The sequence below is a fragment of the Octodon degus genome, unplaced genomic scaffold (genome assembly GCF_000260255.1).
Source record: "Octodon degus isolate 3935 unplaced genomic scaffold, OctDeg1.0 scaffold00108, whole genome shotgun sequence".
Lineage (NCBI taxonomy): Eukaryota > Metazoa > Chordata > Mammalia > Rodentia > Octodontidae > Octodon > Octodon degus.
This window is the reverse complement of record NW_004524684.1, coordinates 2,185,556-2,209,543: the sequence shown is the minus strand read 5'-3', so window position 1 is coordinate 2,209,543 and position 23,988 is coordinate 2,185,556. Positions and strand designations below refer to the sequence as shown.

The 23,988-nt window shown below is 40.5% G+C and overlaps 1 protein-coding gene across 4 annotated transcripts in view; it reads left to right on the top strand.

Annotated features, from left to right (window-relative positions):
* The window catches only part of Magi2 (membrane associated guanylate kinase, WW and PDZ domain containing 2), a 1,451,928-nt gene that overhangs the window by 1,201,029 nt on the left and 226,911 nt on the right, over window positions 1-23,988 (top strand). For all 4 annotated transcript variants that reach the window (XM_023724303.1, XM_023724304.1, XM_004639270.2 and 1 more), the window contains one exon: window positions 2,276-2,914. In XM_023724303.1, the coding sequence (XP_023580071.1) occupies window positions 2,276-2,914 (639 nt within the window). The remainder of the gene's footprint in view (window positions 1-2,275; window positions 2,915-23,988) is intronic.

Sequence of the window (23,988 nt, the reverse complement as noted above, 5' to 3'; positions counted from 1 at the left end):
AAATGGTATGTGATCTGTTTTGGAAAACGCACCCTCTGTAGCTGAGAAGAATGCATATGCTGATGTTGTGAGCATTCTGTAGATATCTACTAAATCCATTTATTCAGATGTTTAGTTTAGTTCTGATGTTTTATTGTTTTTTGTCTAGTTCACCTGTCTTTTGTGACAGTGGAATATTGAGATCCCTCAATACAATTGTGTTAGTGCTTATTTGATTTTACATGCCCATTAATATTTGTTTTATATAGTTGGGTGTATTGGCATTTGTTGCATATATTTATGATTACTATCTTTTCCTCTTGAATTGTTACCTTTACAAGTATATAGTGACCTTCTTAATCTGTCTTGGCTTGAAATTTACTTTGTCTGCAAATAGTATCACTACCCCTACCTTTTTCTGGGTTCCTTTTTTATAGAGTATTGTTTTCCATCTTTTGACTTATAGTCTATGAATTTCTTTTTGAATTGAATGTGGTTTTGTATGCAGCGTATTGTTGGATTTTGCTTCTTGATCTATTCTGCCTGTCTATGTCTTTTGACTAGTCAACTGAGATCATTGACATCAATGGGCATAACTGATATATATTGACTTATCCTTGCCATGTTATTTCTCAGTTGTTGGTTTTCTCTCTTTTTTTCCCTCCCTCCGTTCATTGTTTGTCTTGTCTGGTAGATTCCCTCTGTTGAAATTCATGGAATTGTAGTCCTTATTATCTCTTATTATGGCCTTCAAAACATTTTGGAGTGCTGGTTTGATGGTATTAAATTTTCTCAGATGTTCTTTGCTGTGAAGGTATCTTATTTCTCCATCAATTTTGAAAGGTAGTTTTTGCAGAGTACATCAATCTGGTCATTTTCCTTTAGAAAGAAGGTTGTTTCCCTTTAGAACTTGAAATACTTCATTCCAAGCTCTCCTTGACTTGAGGTTTTGTGCTGAGAAGTCAGCTGTGATGGGCTTTCTTTTATAGGTGATTTGGGGGTTTTGCCTAACAGCTTTTAAGATTCCATTCTTGTGTTGAATTTCTGGAATCTTAACTATGATATGCCTGACTACAGATTTTTTTGTTGTGGTTCATTAGATGGAAGAATTTTTAACTCTGAAAATTCAACAGTATTTTTCATTTTTGGTGTTTCAAATCCTGATGGACGAGGATGTCTCTAAGCAATCCCTGGCCATTTCAGAATAATCCTAAATTAATGTATTTGTGTGATTCATTTGACAATCTGTGGATACATCTCTTGTTTACCCTTCATGCTCCTCAGCACCAGCACCAGGAGGCACAATCTCAGAGTGCAAGTACAGTTGTCAAGTCTGATGGTTGGTGAAGATAATAAGACCAATCCAGGATAAAACAGTTCCTCAGAAATAAAACTGTTATTCATACATAATTGAAAATTTTAAAACAATTATCTTAAACAAGCATGGCTTTTTGCATGTTATGGAGGAAAAACTGTTCTTCTGAATACATTTTATAATGAATAATTTATATCTAAGGAATTTCTAATATCATAAAGTTAGCTTCTAACTGGTAGACCTCTTCAAGTCTGTGATAATTCACGGGAGAAGGAGGACAAATGCTACTACTGAAAAATCATCACCAGAAATATCAGTTCACTGATGATTAGAAGACAAGCCCGTAGCAGCTTCCTGTTGGAGCGCTGGGGCCACTGATCTCCTGCCCTATTTTAGCACCTAGTGGTCCACGCTGTGGGAGACTTTACGATGAGCTGGGCCCCGCCCCAGGCTTTTCCTTCATTGTCTCATTTGATCCTCAATAAAGACTACAAAGAAGGAACCAAGGTACCAGAAAAACCCACATACCAGGGATTTCTTTTTAATCCAAAACTCACGACCAAACCTTTTTTATTTCATCTGGAAAATTCTGAAAAATAAATAAATGAATGGGAAATTCTGAGAACTGACGTGTACAATAAATGGAAAATCAGAAGAAAAATATGCATAGAATACCTGTGTCTCGAGGCACAGATTCTCCTGTTCTTTTCTTCCTGAGCCTTCCTTTCTGTATAAACTGTTTCTGAATTTCAAAAAAGCCAAATAGCATTTTTTTTAAGATTTGATCATTATATTTGTTGGCAGACCTATCCTAACCTTGAGTCACCCACAGGGAATTTAAGTATTATTCTAATTGATTTTTTTCACTGCTTACTGAAAAACAAAGCACCTTTTTCACTGGTCTCATAAATAATTCCATTTCTCTCTGTCAGCATTAATTGAACTTACCTCATGTTGTCAATCTCTCTTTCTTCCTTGCAGGTGATGTCATTGTCTATATTAATGAAGTTTGTGTCCTTGGACATACTCATGCAGATGTTGTCAAACTTTTCCAGTCTGTTCCCATTGGTCAGAGTGTCAACTTGGTGTTGTGTCGTGGCTACCCTTTGCCCTTTGACCCAGAAGATCCTGCCAACAGCCTGGTGCCACCCCTTGCAATAATGGAGAGGCCACCTCCAGTGATGGTCAATGGAAGACATAACTATGAAACCTATTTGGAATACATTTCTCGGACCTCACAGTCAGTTCCAGATATTACAGATCGGCCGCCTCACTCTTTGCATTCCATATCAGCTGATGGTCAGCTAGATGGCACGTATCCACCACCCGTCCATGACGACAATGTGTCTATGGCTTCCTCTGGGGCCACCCAAGCTGAACTTATGACCTTAACCATTGTGAAAGGTGCCCAGGGCTTTGGCTTCACCATCGCCGACAGTCCTACAGGACAGCGGGTGAAACAAATACTTGACATTCAGGGATGCCCTGGCCTGTGTGAAGGCGACCTTATTGTTGAGATCAACCAGCAGAATGTACAGAACCTGAGCCATACAGAAGTAGTGGATATACTTAAGGACTGCCCCGTCGGAAGTGAGACTTCTTTGATTATCCATCGAGGAGGTAAGACAAACCCTGGCTCAGCAATGCAGTGTGTGGGTAAAACAAGGAGGCCATGTGTCGCAGTGTTGTTAAGAGGAGGTTTCCGTACAGTGTGATGAAGTCATGCTTTTAAAGAAGAACAGTAGAAAGTAGTGAAAAGCATGTATGCAGGAAGCTGCATCTTTGAATTTTGAGGATATATATTTTCCTAGTTTATGTTGTACACAGTTATAATAGTGCTTTCAGTCTTATCAACATTTTGCTATGACCTTGGAGGGTAGAGGTTGAATCTCCAGCTATAAATGTCTTCTATCTCAAATGCTCATCAATGCTTCAGTTGTTGAGGACTCAGACTGGCTGCCCATTTGATCGATTGAGAAAGCTGCCTGGCTGCCCAACGGGGCAGTGCACTCCATTGTGTGCAGCATTCCAGGCTGGCAGGTGGGAGCTGGTTCAGCTTCCACCAAGCCCAAGAATAGGCTTGATAATCCCCTAAGAACCACAAAAGCTGTGTCCTGTCCAAGCTTTTTCCAGAGTTCAGAAGCATTTTTCGAGACACTTCTTCCTCTGTGGTGGGCACTACCCCCAACCGCACCTTCCTGAGCTAGGAAGGAGATACAAAGAGCCCAGCATGGGAGTTCTCGGCCAGCAGGGGCTCTGAGTGTGGAAGGACATTGCTTCCTGCCTTCCCTCTCTGTAGGGAGGGAGTGAGTACAGCAGAGGGTCCCTCTCTGCTTCCCTTAATGATCGGTGCCAAAAAGTAAAAACAAACCTGTCTCTGTGCTCTTGGTGACCAATGAAGCTGGGGACAAGGGATGGAGGTGACCACAGATAAAGTGAGTCCTCCAATACTTGACTGTGGCAAGTCCTGGATTCATTGTTCACGACACTTAGAAGTCCGTGAAGCTCAGCCACCTGACCTGTCACAAGGAGATGATGACACCATTGTCGCCAGTGGCAGTGTCCTCAGTTCTGAGCAGCTGCACAGGTGTACACGACCTCTCTGTTGAGTCTAATGTAACGTGGAAGCCTCGACCAAGAAGGGCGAGCAGGAGCAGTGCTGTGAGGAGGTCATGCATGAAGGCCGCACGCGTGGCAGACCTATGTGACAGCCTCATTCAGCACTCAGGTCCGCAGGGAAGCTCTGGCAGTTCAAACTGCGACTAAAAAAAGTCAGAGCCCATGAAACACCATTTGTGACTCCTTTGCCCCTGGCTGCAGGGATTTTGTTTTCAAGGAGGTAACATATCAGCAAATACTATGTGGTCATGAACAACACAGTATTGTGTGCCTACGTTAAAAATGAAAATTGCTGTGAGAGATAAGCCATAGTCAGTTTCACCTTCTGAGAGCATTGTTACAAAATAGTATTTGAATCGTGGTGGGGAAGTGTTAACGATGTATTTTAATTTCTTCCATTGCTTCTTTGCAATTAAAACAAACATTCCTAAATAAATAACCATATGTTCCTAAAGTCCTAAAATCAAATTTTTGGAACAGATTCTTAATGATGAAAGGTTTAACTGAACACCACTGTACAGTATCCACTGTCTGATTCATAGAAATTAACCTGGGCACAGTTCATAGAGTGGCTTCTTTTAAAGGCACGCCATACCAGGAAAATGAACCTTGAGGTCCTTTAGCTTCCTGCAACCTCTCCCTTTCTGAGACGTTGTGCACCTGTGTGTAGCCAGGTGGTCTTGTTCCTTCTCTTTCTGCTCCCTGCTCTCTCTTGCCCTCTCTGGCTCATCATTTAATTCTCAGGTAATCAATATTTTATGTGTACTTTGCTTGTTTAGGGAAGAGTGACTTGGTTTTATTTTTTGACTAGTGTAGAATTGCAGAGTGAAGTACTTTGAGATGCTTAAAGCACTTCTAGTCAAAAACCTTTTGAATTTCTCCAAATGCGTATAGTTGGTACTAAACCCTGAAATTAGTAGGACGTGGCACCGTGTTTTCGTGATAAGCTTCACTTTGATTATCTTAGAAGCTAGTAGTAAGTGCTTACTCTCTTTCAGATAGGCATAGATTTTCCAAAGCAGGGCCACAGGCCTGGGGTCTTATATCAGGACCGTGCTGGTTCTTATTATTGACTAGTACTGTATTTAAATTTATAAAGCAAATATGCACATGGCTGAATTATTTACCTGAAAGTACCAGATGAAAAGCAGTCATCTGCCCTGTCTGCATGATTTCAGTTCTTTTCCCAAACAGATACAGTTTGGCACATATTGCATATGCCAGAAAGTTGGTCGTCTATTGTCATGTATGAATGTATGTAGTACATTCAGTAGAAATAGGATGGTAGCATACATGCATATGCCTTGCTATAAACTATCTTAGTTATGAGAATTTGCCTTTTAGCAAATACATCTGCTAAAATTCGATAGAATTTACACAGCATTAAATTTACCAACTGCTAATACATATTTCGTTACATTTTGGTAGCATAAAGAAGCAGTTGTGTAATAAATACCACAAAGCCTTGGAATGGCATTTTTCCCAGCGCTCTAACGCCCTCTGAATGCCTGTCCTCTCTCATACCTCCACCCCCAGGTGACCACAAGTTTGCTGTCTAGTCTTACCTCTCTAGTATATTTTTATAAATAAAATCGCATAGTATTTAGTGTTCTATTTAGCATTCCACTGTTTAGAATTATCCAAGGGACACATGTATCAGTGGCTTGTTTCTTTTGCTGACCACTATGATTACATTGTATTAACCTAGTTTTGTCTATTCACCAATGATTACACATAAGGAGTATTTTCTCTCTGGGTACTTATGAATCATTTTTCTATAAATATTTGGACCCAACTGATTGCTTGTATGTTCGCTTTCACCTTTGTTGATCAGATACCTAGGAATGGCGTTTCCAGAAGCTATACAAAGTGTACATTTTAAGTGTTAAAAAATTATGAAAATATCCTCCCAAGCGGCTGCGCTGTTGGACGAGCCACCCGCAGCGCCCATAGCTGCCTGTTACTGCGCTTGTTTCCCACAGTTAGCTTAATGGGCCTTTTTTAATAGCCATTCCAGGGAGCACGACTGCTACTTTTTGTGGTTTCAATTTATATCTCTCTAACCTCCTTACATATTTTCATGTGTTTATTAGTGCTGGCGTGTCTTCTTTGTCAAAATCCCTAATTGAGTATCTTGCCTATTTAAGGTATTTTTTTTTTTTTGGTCTTCTTTTTTTATATATACTACTGATGAAAATCACTAGATGCAATTAAAGAAGTAATTAATGTTAATAGTTGGGTGGTGATATATGAGGTATACCATTATATAGATGTTATTTTCTATTAATATTTTATGTTTAGAATAATTGAACAATAACAAATACTTTTTCATGTGAGAACTTTGGACCTAGTTATTGCAAAGGTTTCTCACAAGTAAAGTGATTTAATAGCTTAAATCTATGGTGGCAAATTTCTCTCACAGGTCTTCTGATGCGCAAACAGTTTATTTCTACTTCTAGTGAGTAGTCTATTTAACTTTTTTATTATTTTAAAGAGAGAAAAATGATAAACAACAAAGCCAATTTTCAAAACAGATTAGTAGGACAGTTCTAATAGTTGATACATTGCATCTTGTTGCCTTTGTAGTTAATCAGAGTATAAGATGCAGGCGTGATATCGTGCCTAAATAATATTTGCACAAAACATTTCTTTCAAGGAAGTAACGGAAGCTAGCTGTAAAACTATATTAATACATCCGTGTAGACTATGTATCTTTTATTTTTCTCTTTCTTCCATTTGCCTTTAAGTTCCCTATGTACTCAGAATACGTCTTTAAAATAGCTGTCACAGCAGCAGTATCATATAGTACATGAAGTTTACCTGAGGCGCATGATTATTGCTAATTAGAATAAATAGTTGGTAAATATTATCCAACTCTGTGACTTGTCATTCATTCTCATTTCATTTTCTTTTTGGTAACTTTTGAATAACCAAAGTTTTGATATAGGGGCCGGGGAGATAGCTCATTAGAATAAGTGCTTGCCTGGCAAGCACAAGGGCCTCAGTTCAATCCCCAGTTCCGCGAAAAAATAAAGTTTTGATAAAGTCAAATTTACCAATTTTTTCTTGCATAGACCTTTCTTTTGATGTTAAATCTTTGCCTAACACAAAATTCTAAAATTTCTCTTAGGCTTTTTTTCTGTAAGTTACATATATTAACATTAATATTTAGGTCTATAAACTAATTCAAAGTAATTTTATCTATAACATGAAATAAGGACTCAATTCATTGTTCTAACACAATTTTCGGGGGGGGGAATCTATTCTTTCCCACTAAATTGTCTTTGCACTTTGACAAAGACTAATAAATAGAAATGTGGGGACTTATTTCTTGACTCTATTCTTTTTCATGAACTGTATGTCTATTACTCTAATAGTAATCTAGAAAGATGACTGTACCTCCATGTTGTGTAATGAAATCAGAGTGCTTCCCCCAACTTCTCCTTTTTCAAAATGAGTCTGTGTATTCCAAGTCCTTTGCAAGTTTCTACAGATGTTAGCTTTGCATTTTACCATTACTTTGTTAAAGGCCTGCTGAGACTGCTGTTGCTCTAAATATAGAGAACAATTTTCCTCTTTAACATTAAGGTTTTTGGTTCTTAAACATGATCCCCATCGCTCTTCAATCGTTTGGGTCCTCCTCAACTTGCCTCAGCACTGGCTGACAGCCTTTATGGTACAGATTTGTACTTCTTTTGTCAAATGTATTTCTAGCTTTGTGTTATTGTAACTAGAATTGTTTTCTTGCTTTGTGCAGTGGTGGTGGCGGTGGTGGTGGTATTATACTGGGAATTGAATATAGCAGCATTGAACCACTGAACTATATCCCTAACACCTCTCCCCTTTTTAAGACAGCGTCATAGTTATTTTCCTTGTTGCTGGGACAGAATGCCTGGCACTTACAACTTAAGGGAGGAGAGGTATATTGTGGTTCAGGTGTCAGTCTATAGTCTGCTGGTTCCACAGCTGGCTGGCATGGCATGGACCCTGGTGGAGGAGAAATGCTCACAGCATGGTAGAAAGGAAGCAGAGAGAGCGAAGGGAGGGACGTGAAAGGGAGCAGACCCCTCTGGCCACGAACCTGGGACTGCTTTCTTCAGATCAAGGCCCGCCTTCTGAAAGGACATTTAGCTATAAACTCACCAGAAAGCTGAATCATCCATGAGGATTACACCCCCATGATCCAGTGACCTTCCAAGAGGCCAACCTGTGAGCACACGGGGCTCCCGGGAGACCTCTAGATGTAAACCATAGCAGGCTCTTGCTGAGTTGCCCAGACTAGACTTGTGCTCAGGCTCCTTGTGCCTCAGCCTCTCAAGTAGCTGGGATTACAGAGAATAGGTTTCTGATTGTCATTTTCAACTTATTTGCTCCTAGTATATGTAAATGGATTTAGTTTTTTATTTTTGTTCTTTTTTATTGCAAATGTATTAAATTCACTTCTCAGATCTGAGGCTTTGGGGGATCCCATAATATTTTCTACACAGTTATTATGTCATCTAGTAATGAGCTTTTATTTCCTTCATTTCAACTCGTAGACCTCTGGCTTCTTTCCCTTGCCTTACTACACTAGCTGGAACTTCAAGTGTCCAGCTGAATGCAAGGCATGTGTGCAGACACCTTTACTTGGTTACCAGTTTGGGGGAAAAGCATTAGTCTTGCACCATTAAAGTGTGATTTGCAGTTCAGGCTCTTATGTGCCTTTTTTCAAGTTGAGAAAGTTCCATTCTATTCGTAGTTTGGTGAGAATTTTATTTATTCATGGACCCTGGGTTTTATAAAATATTTTTCTGTGTCTATTGAGATGATCATGTGATTTTGTCTGTTTCTCCATTAATGTAGTATATTATGCAGCATGATTTTTCAAGACTTAACTAATTTCATGTCTTCAGCATAACCATGGGTAAGCATGGTACGTAGCCCTTCTTGTATGCTGCTGGACTCTACTTACATTTTGGTAAGGATTTTTAAACCTTTTTATGGGGAGACTGTACTTCCATCTTCTTTTCATGAGATAACTTTGTCTAGCTTTGGAATTAGAATAATAGTGCCCAAATAAAATATGTTATAACGTAGTCTCTACCCACTCACTGTCTGTGAAAGAGCTTATGTGGGTTTATACTACTTCCTCCTTAACAGTTAGCTACTATACAATTTCTAGACTGAACTTTTATATGCTAGAAGACTTTTCAGTTCTCAATTCAATTTTTGTTCTTGATTCTTAAATGTGGTCTCCATAGCTCCTCTTTATGATTTATGTTGGTTCCAATTTCCTATTTATTTCTTCACGGGTCAGTTTTAGGAATTCGCTTCTTTATAGGAGGTCTTTATAATTTTTCTCAATTGTTGAAATTGTATAAATTATTGATAATTTTTATGGGATTCTTTCTATAGAAACAACTGTTGTGTTCATTGATTTTCTTTGTATTCTTCTGTCTTTGTTTAAAGACTTTCCACTCTAGTCTCTAATTTCTTCTCTTCTGCTCACTTTCAGTTTGATCTGCTTTTCCTTTTCTGTCTTTTTTGAGCGGATGCTTAACACAATGACTAGCTCTCTTTTACTCACAAAAGCACTGATGGCTGTTTCACACCACCCATTAGCCTAATTTTATAAATTTGGAAGTGCTATGTTTTCTTTCTTTTTTTAATTTTTTGCTCAAGATATTTGCCCTATAATTTTGTCTTTGGCTCATTGTTTTCTTGGAAAGGTGTTGTTTAGTTTTCAAACATTTTAAACTTTCCAACTTTTCTGTTGATTTCTCAGGAATTTACTGTTAAAAAGAATATGTAAATTATTGCAGCCTTTTTAAATGTATGAAAATTTGTATCATGACCTAGGGTCTAGTTTGGTTGGGGTTGCTCTTAACATATTTTGGAGAGTTTTACATATTGGTTCAAAAAATATATCTTATTCTTAATCCTTATTTGATTACATGTACCAGTGAATATTTTTGTTGCTTTCTGTATTTTCTTTTACAAACAGTAATTTGTTCTTTATAATCTATCTTAACACAAGAATATAGAGCAATAGTATAGATCCATTTTTCCTTTTCTTCAACAAACACTTCTTAAGTGCTCAAATATGTTAGACATTATTTGTTTGTTTCTCTGCCCCAGAGACAAAGTGGTAAGCCAAGCCTCCAATTTCTTTTTTTCTCATGAAGTTAACATTCCTTGGCTGGTAAATACAAAACAAATAGCAACAGAAGTATGTCCTTTGTTGGTTACGCTTATATCTATTCCCCTGCAGCTGTTTTTTCTTGCATACTAATTTCATGTTTCTTTACTGAGTTATCTTCTTATGCATTCCAGTTTTTACTTCATTCCGTAAGCTTCGGGCGCATGCATTTGTGCTCCATACAGGTAGCAAGCATTTTGCTTCCTGCTTTCTTATTTGCGTAGCTCTGATTTATCTTATTTAATCTATTTATCTGCTGCTTCCAGAACACTGTCAGTAGTGAGGTTTATTAAAATGCCTATCTTATTGATAAGGCAAATGGAAACTGGTATTTCATACTGTTAAATGCATTACAGACTTTTCCTTTGAGATTAATATTCATTGTGTTGAGGTACTATCCCTCGGCTTCCACGTCATTAAGAATATTTACTAAAAATCAATATAAAATTTTATGCCAAGTTCTTCAACATCTAAGAGGATGAAATATTTTCCTTTTTGACTCACATAATGAATTGTATTAAGAGATTCATTAATATTAAAGTATCCTTTCACCCTAGGAATAAAGTATATTTAATCTAAACAGAGTATGCTTATAATATGCTTTTAAATTTTGCTTCTATATAATCTGACATTAATATGAATTCGTTATATTTGGTCTGAAGATTTCTTTTTTGCTGTCTCTTGTCTCTTAGGTTTGTTATCAGTATTATGCTACTGTCAAGAATGCCAGAATTCTCTTTTCTGTGCTGAGACAATTTAATTAGCATTAATGTTAGCTATTCCTTGAAACTATAATATGCATATCTGAAATTATCTAGTTCTGTGAGTTCAGTCTTGTTTGATTTTGTGTGTTTGATTTAATTTGGATTGGGTTAGTACCCTTTTTTCAGCTTTCTTAATTTCTTCTGTAGTGACTAGGGTGTCTGTCGAGCCTGAGCCAAGTTTCTATGCTGAGTTATCTTAGAAAATTATCTCTTTCCTTCATTTTTCCAAATATATTTCAATTACATTGACATCATTAGTCTCTGTGTTTTTTTCACTTTCTACTTTACCTAAGACTATTTCTTTGTATTCATTTCTTAATTAATGCTGTTTTCTCAATTCGGTTGGCGAATGCTGTTTTATATTTTAATGGTTCAAGAAGCACACTAGTTTATTTCTAAGCAATCTGCTGTCTGAAGCTCACCCTAGTTCAAAGAGGAAATGGTCTCACTGTTTGCCCACTGTTTTGATATCTGGAGTAAAGCAACCCAGACTGATTGCCGGAAGCAAGCCTCGTGGTGTGTTTCGATGTCACTTGGATTAAAATACAACGACATCCCTACTTAATTTGTGAGCTTGCCATAAATTGTAGTTAACTGGGTTTTGAAAGTTTTTCTTCCTATTTCTAGAAAATATGTCCCAAATAAGTTTCACTAGATAAGTATTCATTTCCTATGCTGACAATATAATAACTAACTAGTATGAGTGATACCCATCTCTTTTTTATATACTCAAAGAGAATTCAAAGAGATTTTTAGGAGTCCGGCTGGACTACAACACAGATTTGTTTAAGAAAAACCATAAGAAACATGGAAGAAGAAAGTTGCATGCAAGTAGAAACGTCTAGATTCAGGATGTCAAAAGGCAGCACATCAGAGAAAAACATTGTCTCCCAATTTTTTTTATTTTTTTTGGCGGAACCGGGGATTGAACTCAGATCCTTGCGTTTGCCAGTCAAGCGCTTATCCTACTGAGCCATCTCCCCGGCCCCTGTCTCCCAATTTTTAAACTGTATAGAGAGACTATTAAAAGGCACACTGTAAAGCATTGGTATTTTAATAGCACTACTACATTTTTCTTAAAAAATTACTTAGAAATAATTTGAGATTCACAGAAAACTACAAGTATATTTACCCTCATCTCTGTTATTTTGCCCTTTTCTTTTATAAATGGGGTGTGGGGGTTTTGCTGAGCCATTTGAGAGTAAGATTCATACATTATGCCCTTTACCTCCACATATTATTTTTTTATTTGGTTCGTGTTGCTATTTGGAGATTTAAGCAGCCACCTACTTGTAGAAAAGATACTTCTGAGAAGTGCATAGAGCCTAAAAACCACCACACCATGGGAAGAACTAAGGACAAGAAGCCATCAAAACAGAGTGAGCATAAAGCAGATTTAAATACACCTCGGTAATCAGGCCTGATGATTCAATGCTGGAATATTTCTTTTATGTATTTGGTTGTTGCAGGATCTCACTACGCAACTCAGACTCAAGGTGATCCTCCTGCATGCAGCCTCCCCAGCGCGGGGATTACAGGCGTGCGCCACCTTGCACGGACGCTGGCTGGCTCAGCCCACCCTGGGGGCCGGGCTGGTGCTGCACGTAGTGCTTGGGATGGGACTGTTGTCCCTGCACTTGCCTAAGCTTGCCTAAGCAGGCGCTTTAGTCTGCTGAGCTATCTTGCTGGCCCCCAATACTGAATGTTTCGGAGAGACCTAAAAGCATAAGTTGTTTGAAAAGATTGGTATCCAAAGAGATTGGGAGAAACCAAAAATGGGTATTTGTATTAGTCAGCTTTCTGTCACTGTCACAAACCTCCTGAGAAAACTCACTTCACATTTTATCACACCTCTTGAAAGCATTCATGAAAGGGGACTTCGGAGCTGCTTCAGAAAGTGGCAAGGATTTCAAGGAGGATTAATGGCAATGTGTCTTTTGCTGTAATCATTTGTAATTTAAATGAACATCATATGTTCTATTTTGATCACCCCTTGTAACTCAGTAAGACTCTGTCCGTTGCTCATGTAATTTCCAGCGCTCAAGTCCCCAGGTGGCAGGTCTCCTAGGCACTCCCCTCCAGGCAGTGAAGGGGCTCCTTCTCTCTGACAGAGTGATCTCATGGGTCCTCCCTAAATGGGAACAAGTGGAGCCTGGTGCAAAAGGCTGTAGGGCCACAGGGGCCAGGGCTGGAGGACATGTGAAGATTTACGTTTCTCACAGTCACTTGTGTAAATATAAGTAACTGTTCTATGGAGATATATAGAACTGCCAATTCAGAGAAACTACTGGCTTTTAAAACACCTCGTTTAAAATAGTTAATTTCCCTAGAGCTAGGCCTATATCCTATTTGCCATTTTTCCCTAGAGCTTGACATGCACATTTATTGAATTATTTTATTGTTATGACATTAGGCAGAGAAAGATAGTCACAAAACACAATCAGGAAGATGCATGCATGACTCAAGTAATACGGCTGAGTGTACAGAAAAGGACAGTGCTATTTTTCTCTATTGACTTCTATGGCAACCTTAGAAAGGCTCCGTTCTCTTTGGCCATGTGCCAAGGCTTTGCGTATTTGTCTCTTTTCTTCCTCTTTGTCCATCCTGCAGTTGTGCCGAGTGCTGTACTAAATGTGAAGACAGTGAACAAACCAAGTTCTTGTAATGGGGTTTCCCTCCGCTGGGTAATCACGCAATGATACTGTGACTGACCCACCCTCATCACTAGCTAGCCAGTTATAAAACTTGCCAACAAGAGTGTTCTCAGAAGACATACAGGCTCCCTGTGCACGAGGGTGAAAAACTCCTCTAATGGGGACCAGAATGGCAGGACTCCTTCCAGTCTGTGCTCCGAATTTGCTTGATCCTGAGAACAAGCTTCCTTAGTTTTAATGATGCCTTCATTAGTTGTGGACCCCAGGAGGAAGGAGCTGTAAAGCATAGTTCATTGTCTGTGTCTCGGCTGTAAACTCCTGTCCTCTCCCATGCTGATCCATGGTACTAACGTCCTCAAGGGCAAAGTTCAAGCTTATGTGAAACTTAACTGAAGATTTTGAAACTTAATTGAAGATCTTGTAGTTTCAAAGAATGTCAGAGAAAACCACAAAGATGTATATATCACTGTACTGTGATGACTTCAGCTCTTTCAGGACGCTCCCTAAAAAGGAAGTTGCTGGGTCCAGTAGAATTCTGGTTTTAGTTTTCCAAGGACCCTCCATCCCAATTTCTACAGTGGTTGTACTACATTTCCTCCAGCAACGTAGAAGGGTTCAGTTTCTCCCCTAGTCTCACTATCTCTTTCTTTCCTCTCCCACCCCCATCCCTCTGTCTCTTGTTCCAATTTGATTGAATTATGAATTGATTTCTAGATGACAATTCTTTCTGGAGTAAGATGGCATCTCAGTGTTGTTTTGATTTGCATTTCTTTCTTTTTTTGTGGTTTGCCAGTAATTAAACTCAGGACCTTGTGCTTGCCAGGTAGGTGCTGTGTTATTGAGCTATATACCCAGCCTTGGTTTTGCATTTCTTTAATGATCTGAGGTGCTGATCATTTCTTCATGTGTTTATTACAATAGTACATATATGCAGATGTAATGCCTTATATGCCCATCAATAGATGATTGGATAAAGAAAATGTGATGTTTACACACAATGGAGCACTACTCTGTGATAAAGAATGAAACACTTGACACATTTATAAGTAAATGAATGCAAATTAAGACAATAACATTAAGTGAAATAAATCAGACTCACATGCTTAACTAGTGAATGGTTTCTCTTACATGAGAAATACAAAGTATAAATTAAGAAAAACATAGAAGACAGCTAGGGGTAGTTGGGAGATCTTTCCCCAAAGGGATGGAACAAGAGATAGAGGGATGAGGGAGGGAGAGGAATGAAAGAGATGGAAAAAAGAAAATATTTTTAAATGGAAAAGACCTTTTGCAAATGCAAAGGGGGCCAAGAGTTTGAAGGAGCAGTGAGAGATGAAATGGGCAGAGGATGAAAGAAGAGTTAAACTGTGTTACATACATATCCTAACTCCCAATAATAAATGCAATTGCTACAAGAATCCACTGTACTAATAAAAAGTTTTAAAAAGCAAAAATGTAACCATGGTTTTAGACAGCTCTGAAACTACAAGATGATCAAATTGACTATTATGTAAAATATGTTCAACCAGTTTGTGTAAATTATTTTGCCCATGTAAAATGGGGAGATAGCTCTGTGGCATAAGCACCTGCCTGGCAAGTGCAAGGTCCTGAGTTCGATTCCTGGTACCACATGCTGTGCCGCCTGGAAGTGGGCATGGTGGCACCTGCCTGTAATCCCAACACTGGGATGCTGAGGCAGGAGGATTGCTACAAGTCCAAGCTGCATAGTGAGACACTGTATCAAATATATATACACATATATGTGTGTGTGTATATATATGGATATTACATAGGGGAGACAAGGTAACTTTTCATTAAAACCTAAAAAAAAAGAAAAGCAAGAAAACCTATAATGTCAAATCTGAAAATAACCAGTACACAATAGGTTTACTCAGCAGCTCTTAAAATGTTTGGTTCTATAAATCTTAAACCTTAAAAAACAAAACAAAAAAACCTCACACTTCTTACTCTCTGCCACCGAAATGTAATAAATTATATCTTGGGAATTATGATGGTCATGTCAAAAATTGCCCCGCTTCATGAATGCTATTTACTTATGCCTGGTAGCAGAACTTTAAGTGGACTATGCCCAAATAGAATATAGAAGAGAATTCCAGAAAATAAACTCCAAAAATTTTGCCTTGAACAATTCTGAGCCACAATGCTTATGTGTTATAGGTCTTACTCTTTGAATAAATGAATGAAATCACCTCCAGCATTATCTTGTTATAAAACATTATGAAGTTATGTTTCCTTCTTTGATTTTGCAGAATACAAGATCATTGGGTTTTAATGAATATAAATTCTACGAAAAAGTGCAAATGAAAATAATTGCAGTGATTATGCCACATTAATGAAAGTTATGCTAATTGCCCTAAAATTTAAGGAAAATATATTATGTTTTGCCTCATCTCCTAATTAACATTATTTCATGATGTGTGGTGCATTTATGGAGAATTTTGTAGCGCATTCGATAAATCAGTTTTGCATTTCCAGGAGAGCAGGTTTTCATGAACATTATAATGCGTTTTGGTTCGAGAACTGCTTTGTGTTACAAAGTATCTTTTACTGGCCAACTGGGGAGAAGTATGTACCAAAGTGCCATTTCTACTTAAAATTATGAATAAAATTTAGTGAGAGAAGCACAAATCAATCCATTTCAGCTAAACAGCTATGAATTTGGGATGAATCTTAAATTCTAGCTGTGTGTGTTTTTCAAATGCTAACAAATACTCAAACTACACATGCCAGCAACTTAAAGTGATCTGAGGGGCCCACTAAATCCCATTTGTCATGCAAGAAAATGAAAACCTTTATGCCCATTAAAATACATTAACTAAATCCACATTTATTTGAAGCTAGCCTAACATGCCATCATTCTGCAAGCTAATAGATAATCTCCTCTTGGATGCCTCAGCAACTTGCCTACCCCTTCTTCTTCTCTGGCTTCAAAGAAAACTCCCCACTCCTCTCTTCAGAGACATCAGCTTCACTTTAGGGTCACTGCTGTCTGCTTCCAGAACTGCTTTACCAGCACATGCCTTCTCACGGACACAGCCGTAAACTCCTTTCTCCTGGGCTGCCCTACCTTTAGCACGCCTGCTCAACTCTACCCCATTCTCTAGGCATGTAGTCTGGATTTGGCATTGCCCTGCACAAGCCGTGCTTTCTTTTTCCTCATTCTCAGCCAGCTTTCTTGAAAGATCATCATAGTGTACCTGCATACAGCCCTGGCCTTGTTCTGTGGGCCATTTCACACTGTTTTCCCTGGAGGAAGAGGCTTCGCTTAACCCCTGCGCTGCTTGCCCTGCTGAACACCCCAGCTGCTGCTGCCTGGCTGCGGCAAATGCTCTCTCTGATTGCAACCACGGCTTCCTCCTTGCCACATGACGTGTCTTCCAGAAACTTTCCTCCATCTCCAGTACACCAATCTTCTCCAAACCACTTCTTAGCTCCGTGTTTCTCTTCCAACTCCTTTAATGAATACTTTCTATGTCCACTCCTCAAAGCCTGGCATTGCACACCCTTTATTCCTTGTTGCTCTTGTGGCATTTACTCTGATGATAGATTCCCTAGGCTTACCACCGTGCCAGGGGTCCTCTTCATTAACTTCTGCTACCCTTATCCCTACATCCAGACCCTTCATCATTTCATCCACAGCGGTCTCTTTGCCTTGTCTCGTATCCCTGGTCCCAGCTCATTCACTCATTCTATAAATATTCATGGTGCATCTGCTGTGTTTCAGGAATTATTTGAATTTCTGCACAGCAGTAAAAAAGAAAAATTAAAACTCCTTACCTGCGTGGCCCTTGTGGTCTATTAGCAACACAGAGCTGTTGGGTGCCACCTCTTTGCAATTGCAAATGATTTCTCTTACCTGAAAAATCCCTCCTCCCCTTCTTTGCTTTTGCCAAGTTTCTCTTTGCCCTGTGAATTCTTGTCAGATGTTCCTGGGAAGCAACAAGTCCCTGTGCCCCTTCTCAGACCTACTGAACCCTAGTCTGGACGTCAGGATCTCCCCCGTGACCCTCAGCACATGTCCAAGGTGCACGTTCCAACGTACAGTTTGGGCTCTTAAATGGTTAGTCCTGGCCAGTGCTGGAATCTCCTGCTTGGATAGATATCTAGATCAAATTAATAAAGACTTCCCCAAAAGCTCCTAAGAAAGATGATTTTGATCCAAATATATATTGAATACATGTATATGGTCAAAAATATATTGAACGTTTAAATATTTTAAAATTTATCCCAGTAAAACATGCGTTGCCATTAATCCTGCTCAACATACTTCTCCTTGCCTCCAACACACTTATCCCGTTATTCCTTCTACTGTCTGGAGCAGTGCTGGAAGTGTTTCTTGGGTCTGCCAAAGCCACCTCAGTGTTCAGAATTAATACAAAACATGTACCATTCATGGTCACTTTGACTTTGAAGAAGATACCGAAGTCATACTGTGCCAGAGCTGGGGACTAAGGTGGCTGGGGACACACACTGTGATGCTTTTATGCCTTTCTTTTGAGTGGTGTCCAGAAAAAGCATCCAGTAAGACACTCCCAAAAGAAGCCTTGCAGATTGCTGGGAAAACTGCAAGGACAATGGGGCGAGCGTATTAGAAGTGAGTAGGAGTATTGGAAGACATATTAATGATAATGTGTCTTCACTGTAGCGCATTATTTTAAAATGTAACATTCACCATATTTTTCACACCTTGTATTTCAGCAAATGTATCTCCTAACTGCAGGAATTTGTGACAGTAATTTAAATACTGCTTTGATGCATGCCTTAGCATATTGAAAACTCACAAGCAGACAGGGAGAGAAACTGGAGACCAAAGATGCTCTGCGAGAGCCAGTCGTGTGGAACAAAAGTCACCCTTTGGAATTTTCACAAAAACCAAATGAAGTCCAGAATCTGGGCTGGCCCCAGAATAAGGAGACAGAAGCCTCCCAGTTGTTCCTGGTTTTCTCTGAAAAATGAATTATCCAAGCTGCTCCTGAAAGTCCCAAGGAATAGGCAGTCGCTTTTTTTCAATGTATTTTAGTACAGGGGCTACAGGGTCTCACTACACAGACTGGACTCATAGTGATCCTCCTGTAATCCCAAGCACTGGGATTACAGGCGTGCTCTACCACACCCAGTCTCATTCGATGTTTCGACATGCCCCAAGGGTGGAGCCAGCAGAGCAGGCCTGGGGATCGAACCCCTGAGCACTGCATCTGCCTGAGCAGGCACTTTAATCCACCGAGCTATCTGGCTGGCCCTGCAGTCACTTTTTTTAAGGAAAAAATATTTATTTCAGCTCATGGTTTGTAGAGGTGTCAGTCCACAGTCGGCTAGCTTCAAGGGGCATCACTGAGGAGAAATAGTTCATGACAGGGCAGGCAGGAGACAACAAAGCAGAGAGCAGCAGCAGCCTGCAGCCCATTTTTTATATTCTTGCTTAAGAAATTATTGATTATGGATAAATATAAGACTGATGCAAAATATAAACTTTAATTTGCATATGTAATGTAAAATTGCTTACAAAAGCATTTATATATTCAACAAAAATCACTAACAAAAAAAACACTTTTCTTAAATTTATGTAATGTCTTTCAAAATACCTAAACATTTTTGGTAACAAATAAAAGTCTATTCCTGAGGCAAGTGACCAGAAATTGTACAAATCACTCTTGCCTTTTGAAAATGTTTTATGCCATAAAAATAACTGTGTACCACACAGAGCTAAACTTCAAATCATCGCTGATGTAACTGTGTATTGATTCCATTCCAAAATGTCTCCCCGTACTTCAGTGCAATTCAAACACTGCTCTCCAGCGCTCGGAGAGCTCCTCTGCTCTCCTCATCAAGTGTGGTGAGATGAACCGGTGTTTGGTCTAATTAGCTCCAGTGCTATTCCCCTGAGCAATACTTGAAGCTGTTCTTTAACTTGAGAAATTAATAAAGACAAAAAAGAGAATGTGTTGATTTAAATATATGCATCTTGCTAACAGTTCATTTGAGCACATTGCACAAAGGCGTGTTCACATAATGTCTTCCTGTGGATTCCCAACACCTGTCTGCCAGGTCTTGGAGGCTCTCTTGGCTGAGAAAGCTAGGCTAGCTTCAGAATCAGGACCAGTGTCTCAGGCTTCGTCTGTCTGCCAGCATCCAGATGCTCCCTTTGATGAAGCCACTGCAGCCACTGTTTATGTCCCTGTCTTTGCATGGAGGTCTCTGTAAGAGGCTTTTATTCCTAAGCAGCCTGCTCAGCCATTGTTCTTTTGTGTTAGCAACCTGGCTTATATGTGGCCAAGACACATTGCAGAAAAGGCAGAATGCTCTAGAGTGTCCGTGGCAAGCGCAGTGTGCAACCAGGATTGTGGAGCATCCCCTGAGCAGCACGGTGCATCATGTCTGATCTAGACTGCAAGAAATTCTTCCAAAACCTGGTTTGGGAAGGCAAGCTGGCATAGTGCCTGGGCAGACAGGCCCTGTGTTCATGTCTCTGTCCTGACTTCACCTGTGAGGTCTTTGACATGTTCCGTAGGATGAGCAAGCCTCAGGTTTCTTACTTGGGAGATGGAGCTACTCACATGAGTGATGTGGGACGGGGTCGTGAGCATGCACACCAAGGGGGGGCGCTCTGCAAATCTCTGAGAGCCTCAGGAGATGAGGGACTTGCAGCTCACCCCACTTTATATTCTACTCTATTGTGTTGATGAAGTTACACAAGGAATACCTCCAGAACCATGTACTCTGAGTGAAAGAAACCATTTCTCCTTAATTTTCTGTGGCTTCTTTGCTTTTCAAATGCCTCAGCTGCAGAGAATTCCATTTGGGCTGGGGAGATAGCTCAGTAGAATAAGCACTTCCCTGGCAAGTGTAAGGGCCTGAGTTCAATCCCCGGTTCTGCCAAAAAAAGGAGGGGAAGGGAGAGAGAGAGAGAGAGAGAGAGAGAGAGAGAGAGAGAGAGAGAAATTCCATTTGGGTCGGAAACATCCTAAAGCTTGTTTGCTATCTGCATTTAGTGTGATGCACATTATATTTAATAAGGTATGTGAGTTTCTTTTCCTTTCCTATGAATATATTTCCATCTCTTTACTGAGTTTAAGATTTACCACATCCAACAAATATTCTGAATAACAGGTAACTTAAATGCAAACCCTCAGGAATCCTGAGTTTTACTTTTTCTACATCTAAAAAGATTAGAAAGTGCTAAGTAAAAGTCTTAGCTGTCCTGTCTCCCTCTTGTGCTCTGTATGCCATAAATTGGCCCCTAAGGGCCCTGCTCTGCCCCAGGCCTTCCCACAGACCCTTCCTAGCTGTGTCCTAAATGCAGCCTCAAACAGCTGGTGCACCCAGCCTTCCCGATGTGTGGCTCATGGCTGTTTGCTTGCACCCTTAACACCCTCAGAAATTCTGCTTCCTGGTGTCCAGAGTTCAGACTTTCTGTCATCGGTCAAACCTACGTGACTCTGGTGCAGAAGGATTTGCACAGAATGTTCTGCATCGGGGGTCACTCAGCCAAGCCTAGGCCACCATCTCTGCTTTTGTTCAGCCATGGAGCTGGGTAGCTTCTTTTTTCAATGCTCGAAAATATCCAAAGAAGAATGCTATTTTGTGACACATACAAATTACATGAAATTCAAATTCCAGTGCTATAAAATTTTATGAGCGCACAGTTGCACTCATTTATTTTGAGGTTCTCTGCGGTGCTTTCCTGTGGAGCTGAGTAGCTGCAGGAGCATTTGCTTGGCCTGCAAACCTAAAATATTTACTGCCCAGCTCTTCACAGAAAAATGTCTCCAGTCTCTGATCTGGGTACCGAAAAGGGATGGGGTTGCTTCTTCCTGAGGCTTTTTAAAAATCCTTGAGCACAGAGTTGGTCCATGGCTCGTTAGCCCACCCTTGCCGGTGACCAGGGAGACAGGAGTAGAGGTGACACAGGATGCAATGGGCAAGATGGTATCTCTCCATTTCATTCATGCTGCAAAGGGTACATCATTTCCAACAGAAGGTGGAGTTTATGTTCTTGAAATACCCAGGAAGCCATGGAAGAGGGCCTGGGCATGGGGTAAAATCCTGTAATGGAAATAAAAATGAGAGAAATTCAGAGAAAGAGCTGCTCACAGAGGAGATTCAAGATGAAGGAGGAGGAAGGTTATAGGGCAGGGAAAGGAGAAAGGACTTCCCCCATTCAGCAACTTTGAAGCCTTGGGAGTTCAGAGGTAAGCAGGCCTCTGGCCAGGAAGGGAGTTCTCTGAAGAGCAGAAGCCATTGAGAGTCCAGTTGGGGGAGTAATCAGAGGCACTGTTGGGTGACTGAACAGGGACAGATCCTGCAGGGCCTCAAGTGTCCAGCAAGAGGGCCCAGACTCGCTTTGATGGCAAATGATGAAAAATACAGATGCTGCAGCCACGCGTGATGACCCGACAGCTCTCTTAACGACAGGGTCTGGGGTTCAGAAAAAGGAATAAAAGTCTTAAAAGTTTCATGAATATTCAGGGAGATATACTTCAGCAGCCCTTTTCATTCCAACTGTAGAAGAAGAGAATAGCAACACCAAAATTGTGCAGAAGGATGAAAGCTTTAAATAGATTTATACTGTAAACTTTCCTGTAAGATCTTTTAAGTCTCTTTGATGATGCCATTCCTCAGAATATCTATAACCCAAGGGAAACTAGACTTGAAGACCTGTGCATTTCCCAGGACTTCCCAGGCCCTGCACCTCTTGGTGTTGCTGTCTTCTTATCCACAGAAGGCTGTGCTGTGGCGCCACCTCCTTCCTGTGTAAATGTCCTCTGAAATCTCTGTTATGATAAAGAGCCACTCTGGCTGTCCATTTGGCTAAGAGTGTTTTCCTTGAGACTGTGTTTGTGAGCCCCACACAGGAGAGAACGTGTAGGAGACGTGATCAGAGGATAAAGTACGTGATCCTGCTTTTAAAGAGGCGCTAGAGTAAAAGACACGTTGCTGTCAAGTCCCTTCAAAATGCTCCCTTGGATGTAGAAACACTTATCCCACCAATCTTGCTGCTCTCTGAAGCAATTCTGAAAGTCCTTTTTTGGGAGTGGTTTTAATGATGCTGTTAGGACAGCCCGAAGTCCCAGACAGATTCAAAACGTTTATTTTCATGATCTCTCCTCTGGGGAAGAGACGAAAGTTACTTGAGGCCAGATCCACAAGGTCAGCAAATAGGAAGGATGGAGATACAGTACTTACTTGTGGAGCACTTTCCTTTCATTTTTATTGGTGTATATTTGCAGTGCATCATCCTGGTGCGGAGAGGACGCATTGCGTAACACAGCCAATGCATCTTTCTGTCTTTTTTCCACCCGCTCCCCATTCCTTCCCTGCCTGGTTCCTTCCTGTCACTTAGCAGCAGCACCCACACCTCATGCTTACATACCAGCACACTAGTTGCTCCTATTTAGTTTTTATTTGCAATCATAAACTTAATTCTGCACCCCAGCCAGACTCAGAGCAATAAGGAAAATGGAGATTACCAGAGGTGTGCAGAGAAACACAAGCATTCCAGGCCTTTGCGAGCAGGCTCTCCTGAGCCCTGCAGGGGAGGCTCTGGGTGTTAAGATAAGATGCAAGCCACAGCTGTTAGCATAGGGATGCCACTCCTGGACCCAATGTACCACATTGCTTCCCCAATTCCAAACTTTCTTCACCCTTCCAAAGCCATGTTTGCCACATGAAACCCCAAATTTGGCAGTCTAAAAAACACTGGGAGCCATTTGCATTCAGTCCAGCACTTGTCATGGGCTTTGCGCCAGCACCTGCCTGGTTCAGGATGAAGTTCTCACCATCAAGCTCCTCCCCATGGATGGGCTTTGTGCCAGGGCCTATGTGTCATGTGAGGTCACCACCCTGACACATCAATTCTGGAATAATTCTGTGAAAGCAAAAGCCCTTGTCGCCAAATTCTCTCCGGTACTGAGAGCTCGACTGTTCGCTGCTGCCTCTGGAAATCTATCTGCAGACAGCTCAGGGAGGCGTGTTCCAAGAGCTTGCCAGTGACAGTAGAATCCAAGAACATGATGGGGGTGGCCACAGCCGGCTGCATGTAGCTGTAGGCGACAGCAACATCCAAAGCCACAAGCCTTTCAAATTGTTTTATCTGGCACAAGAGAGTAGTCACTGATAACATGTATAGTGGCAGCTCTGCACAAGAAGACTGTGATATTACACAGCAGTTTAGAGAAGACACAGCCTTCCAGGGGTGGGATGTGGGCAGGGAAATTGCTCAGGCTGGACGTCGGTCAGAAGAGCCTAGTTAACGGACAGAGGTCTCGGCCATTGCCGTTAGAACCGCGCAGCTAATGAGCTGGCCGAGGATGAAGCGGAAATGTACGAGTAGCGACGCCTTCTTGTTTTGCCTATAACCAATTAACGTACCTGTCATCCTAAGACTCAAGTAAGGGAAGTTCCCTCTGTCTCTTTTCTTAATACATTTGCGGATGGGTTGCAGAATGTGCAGGTGCAAGC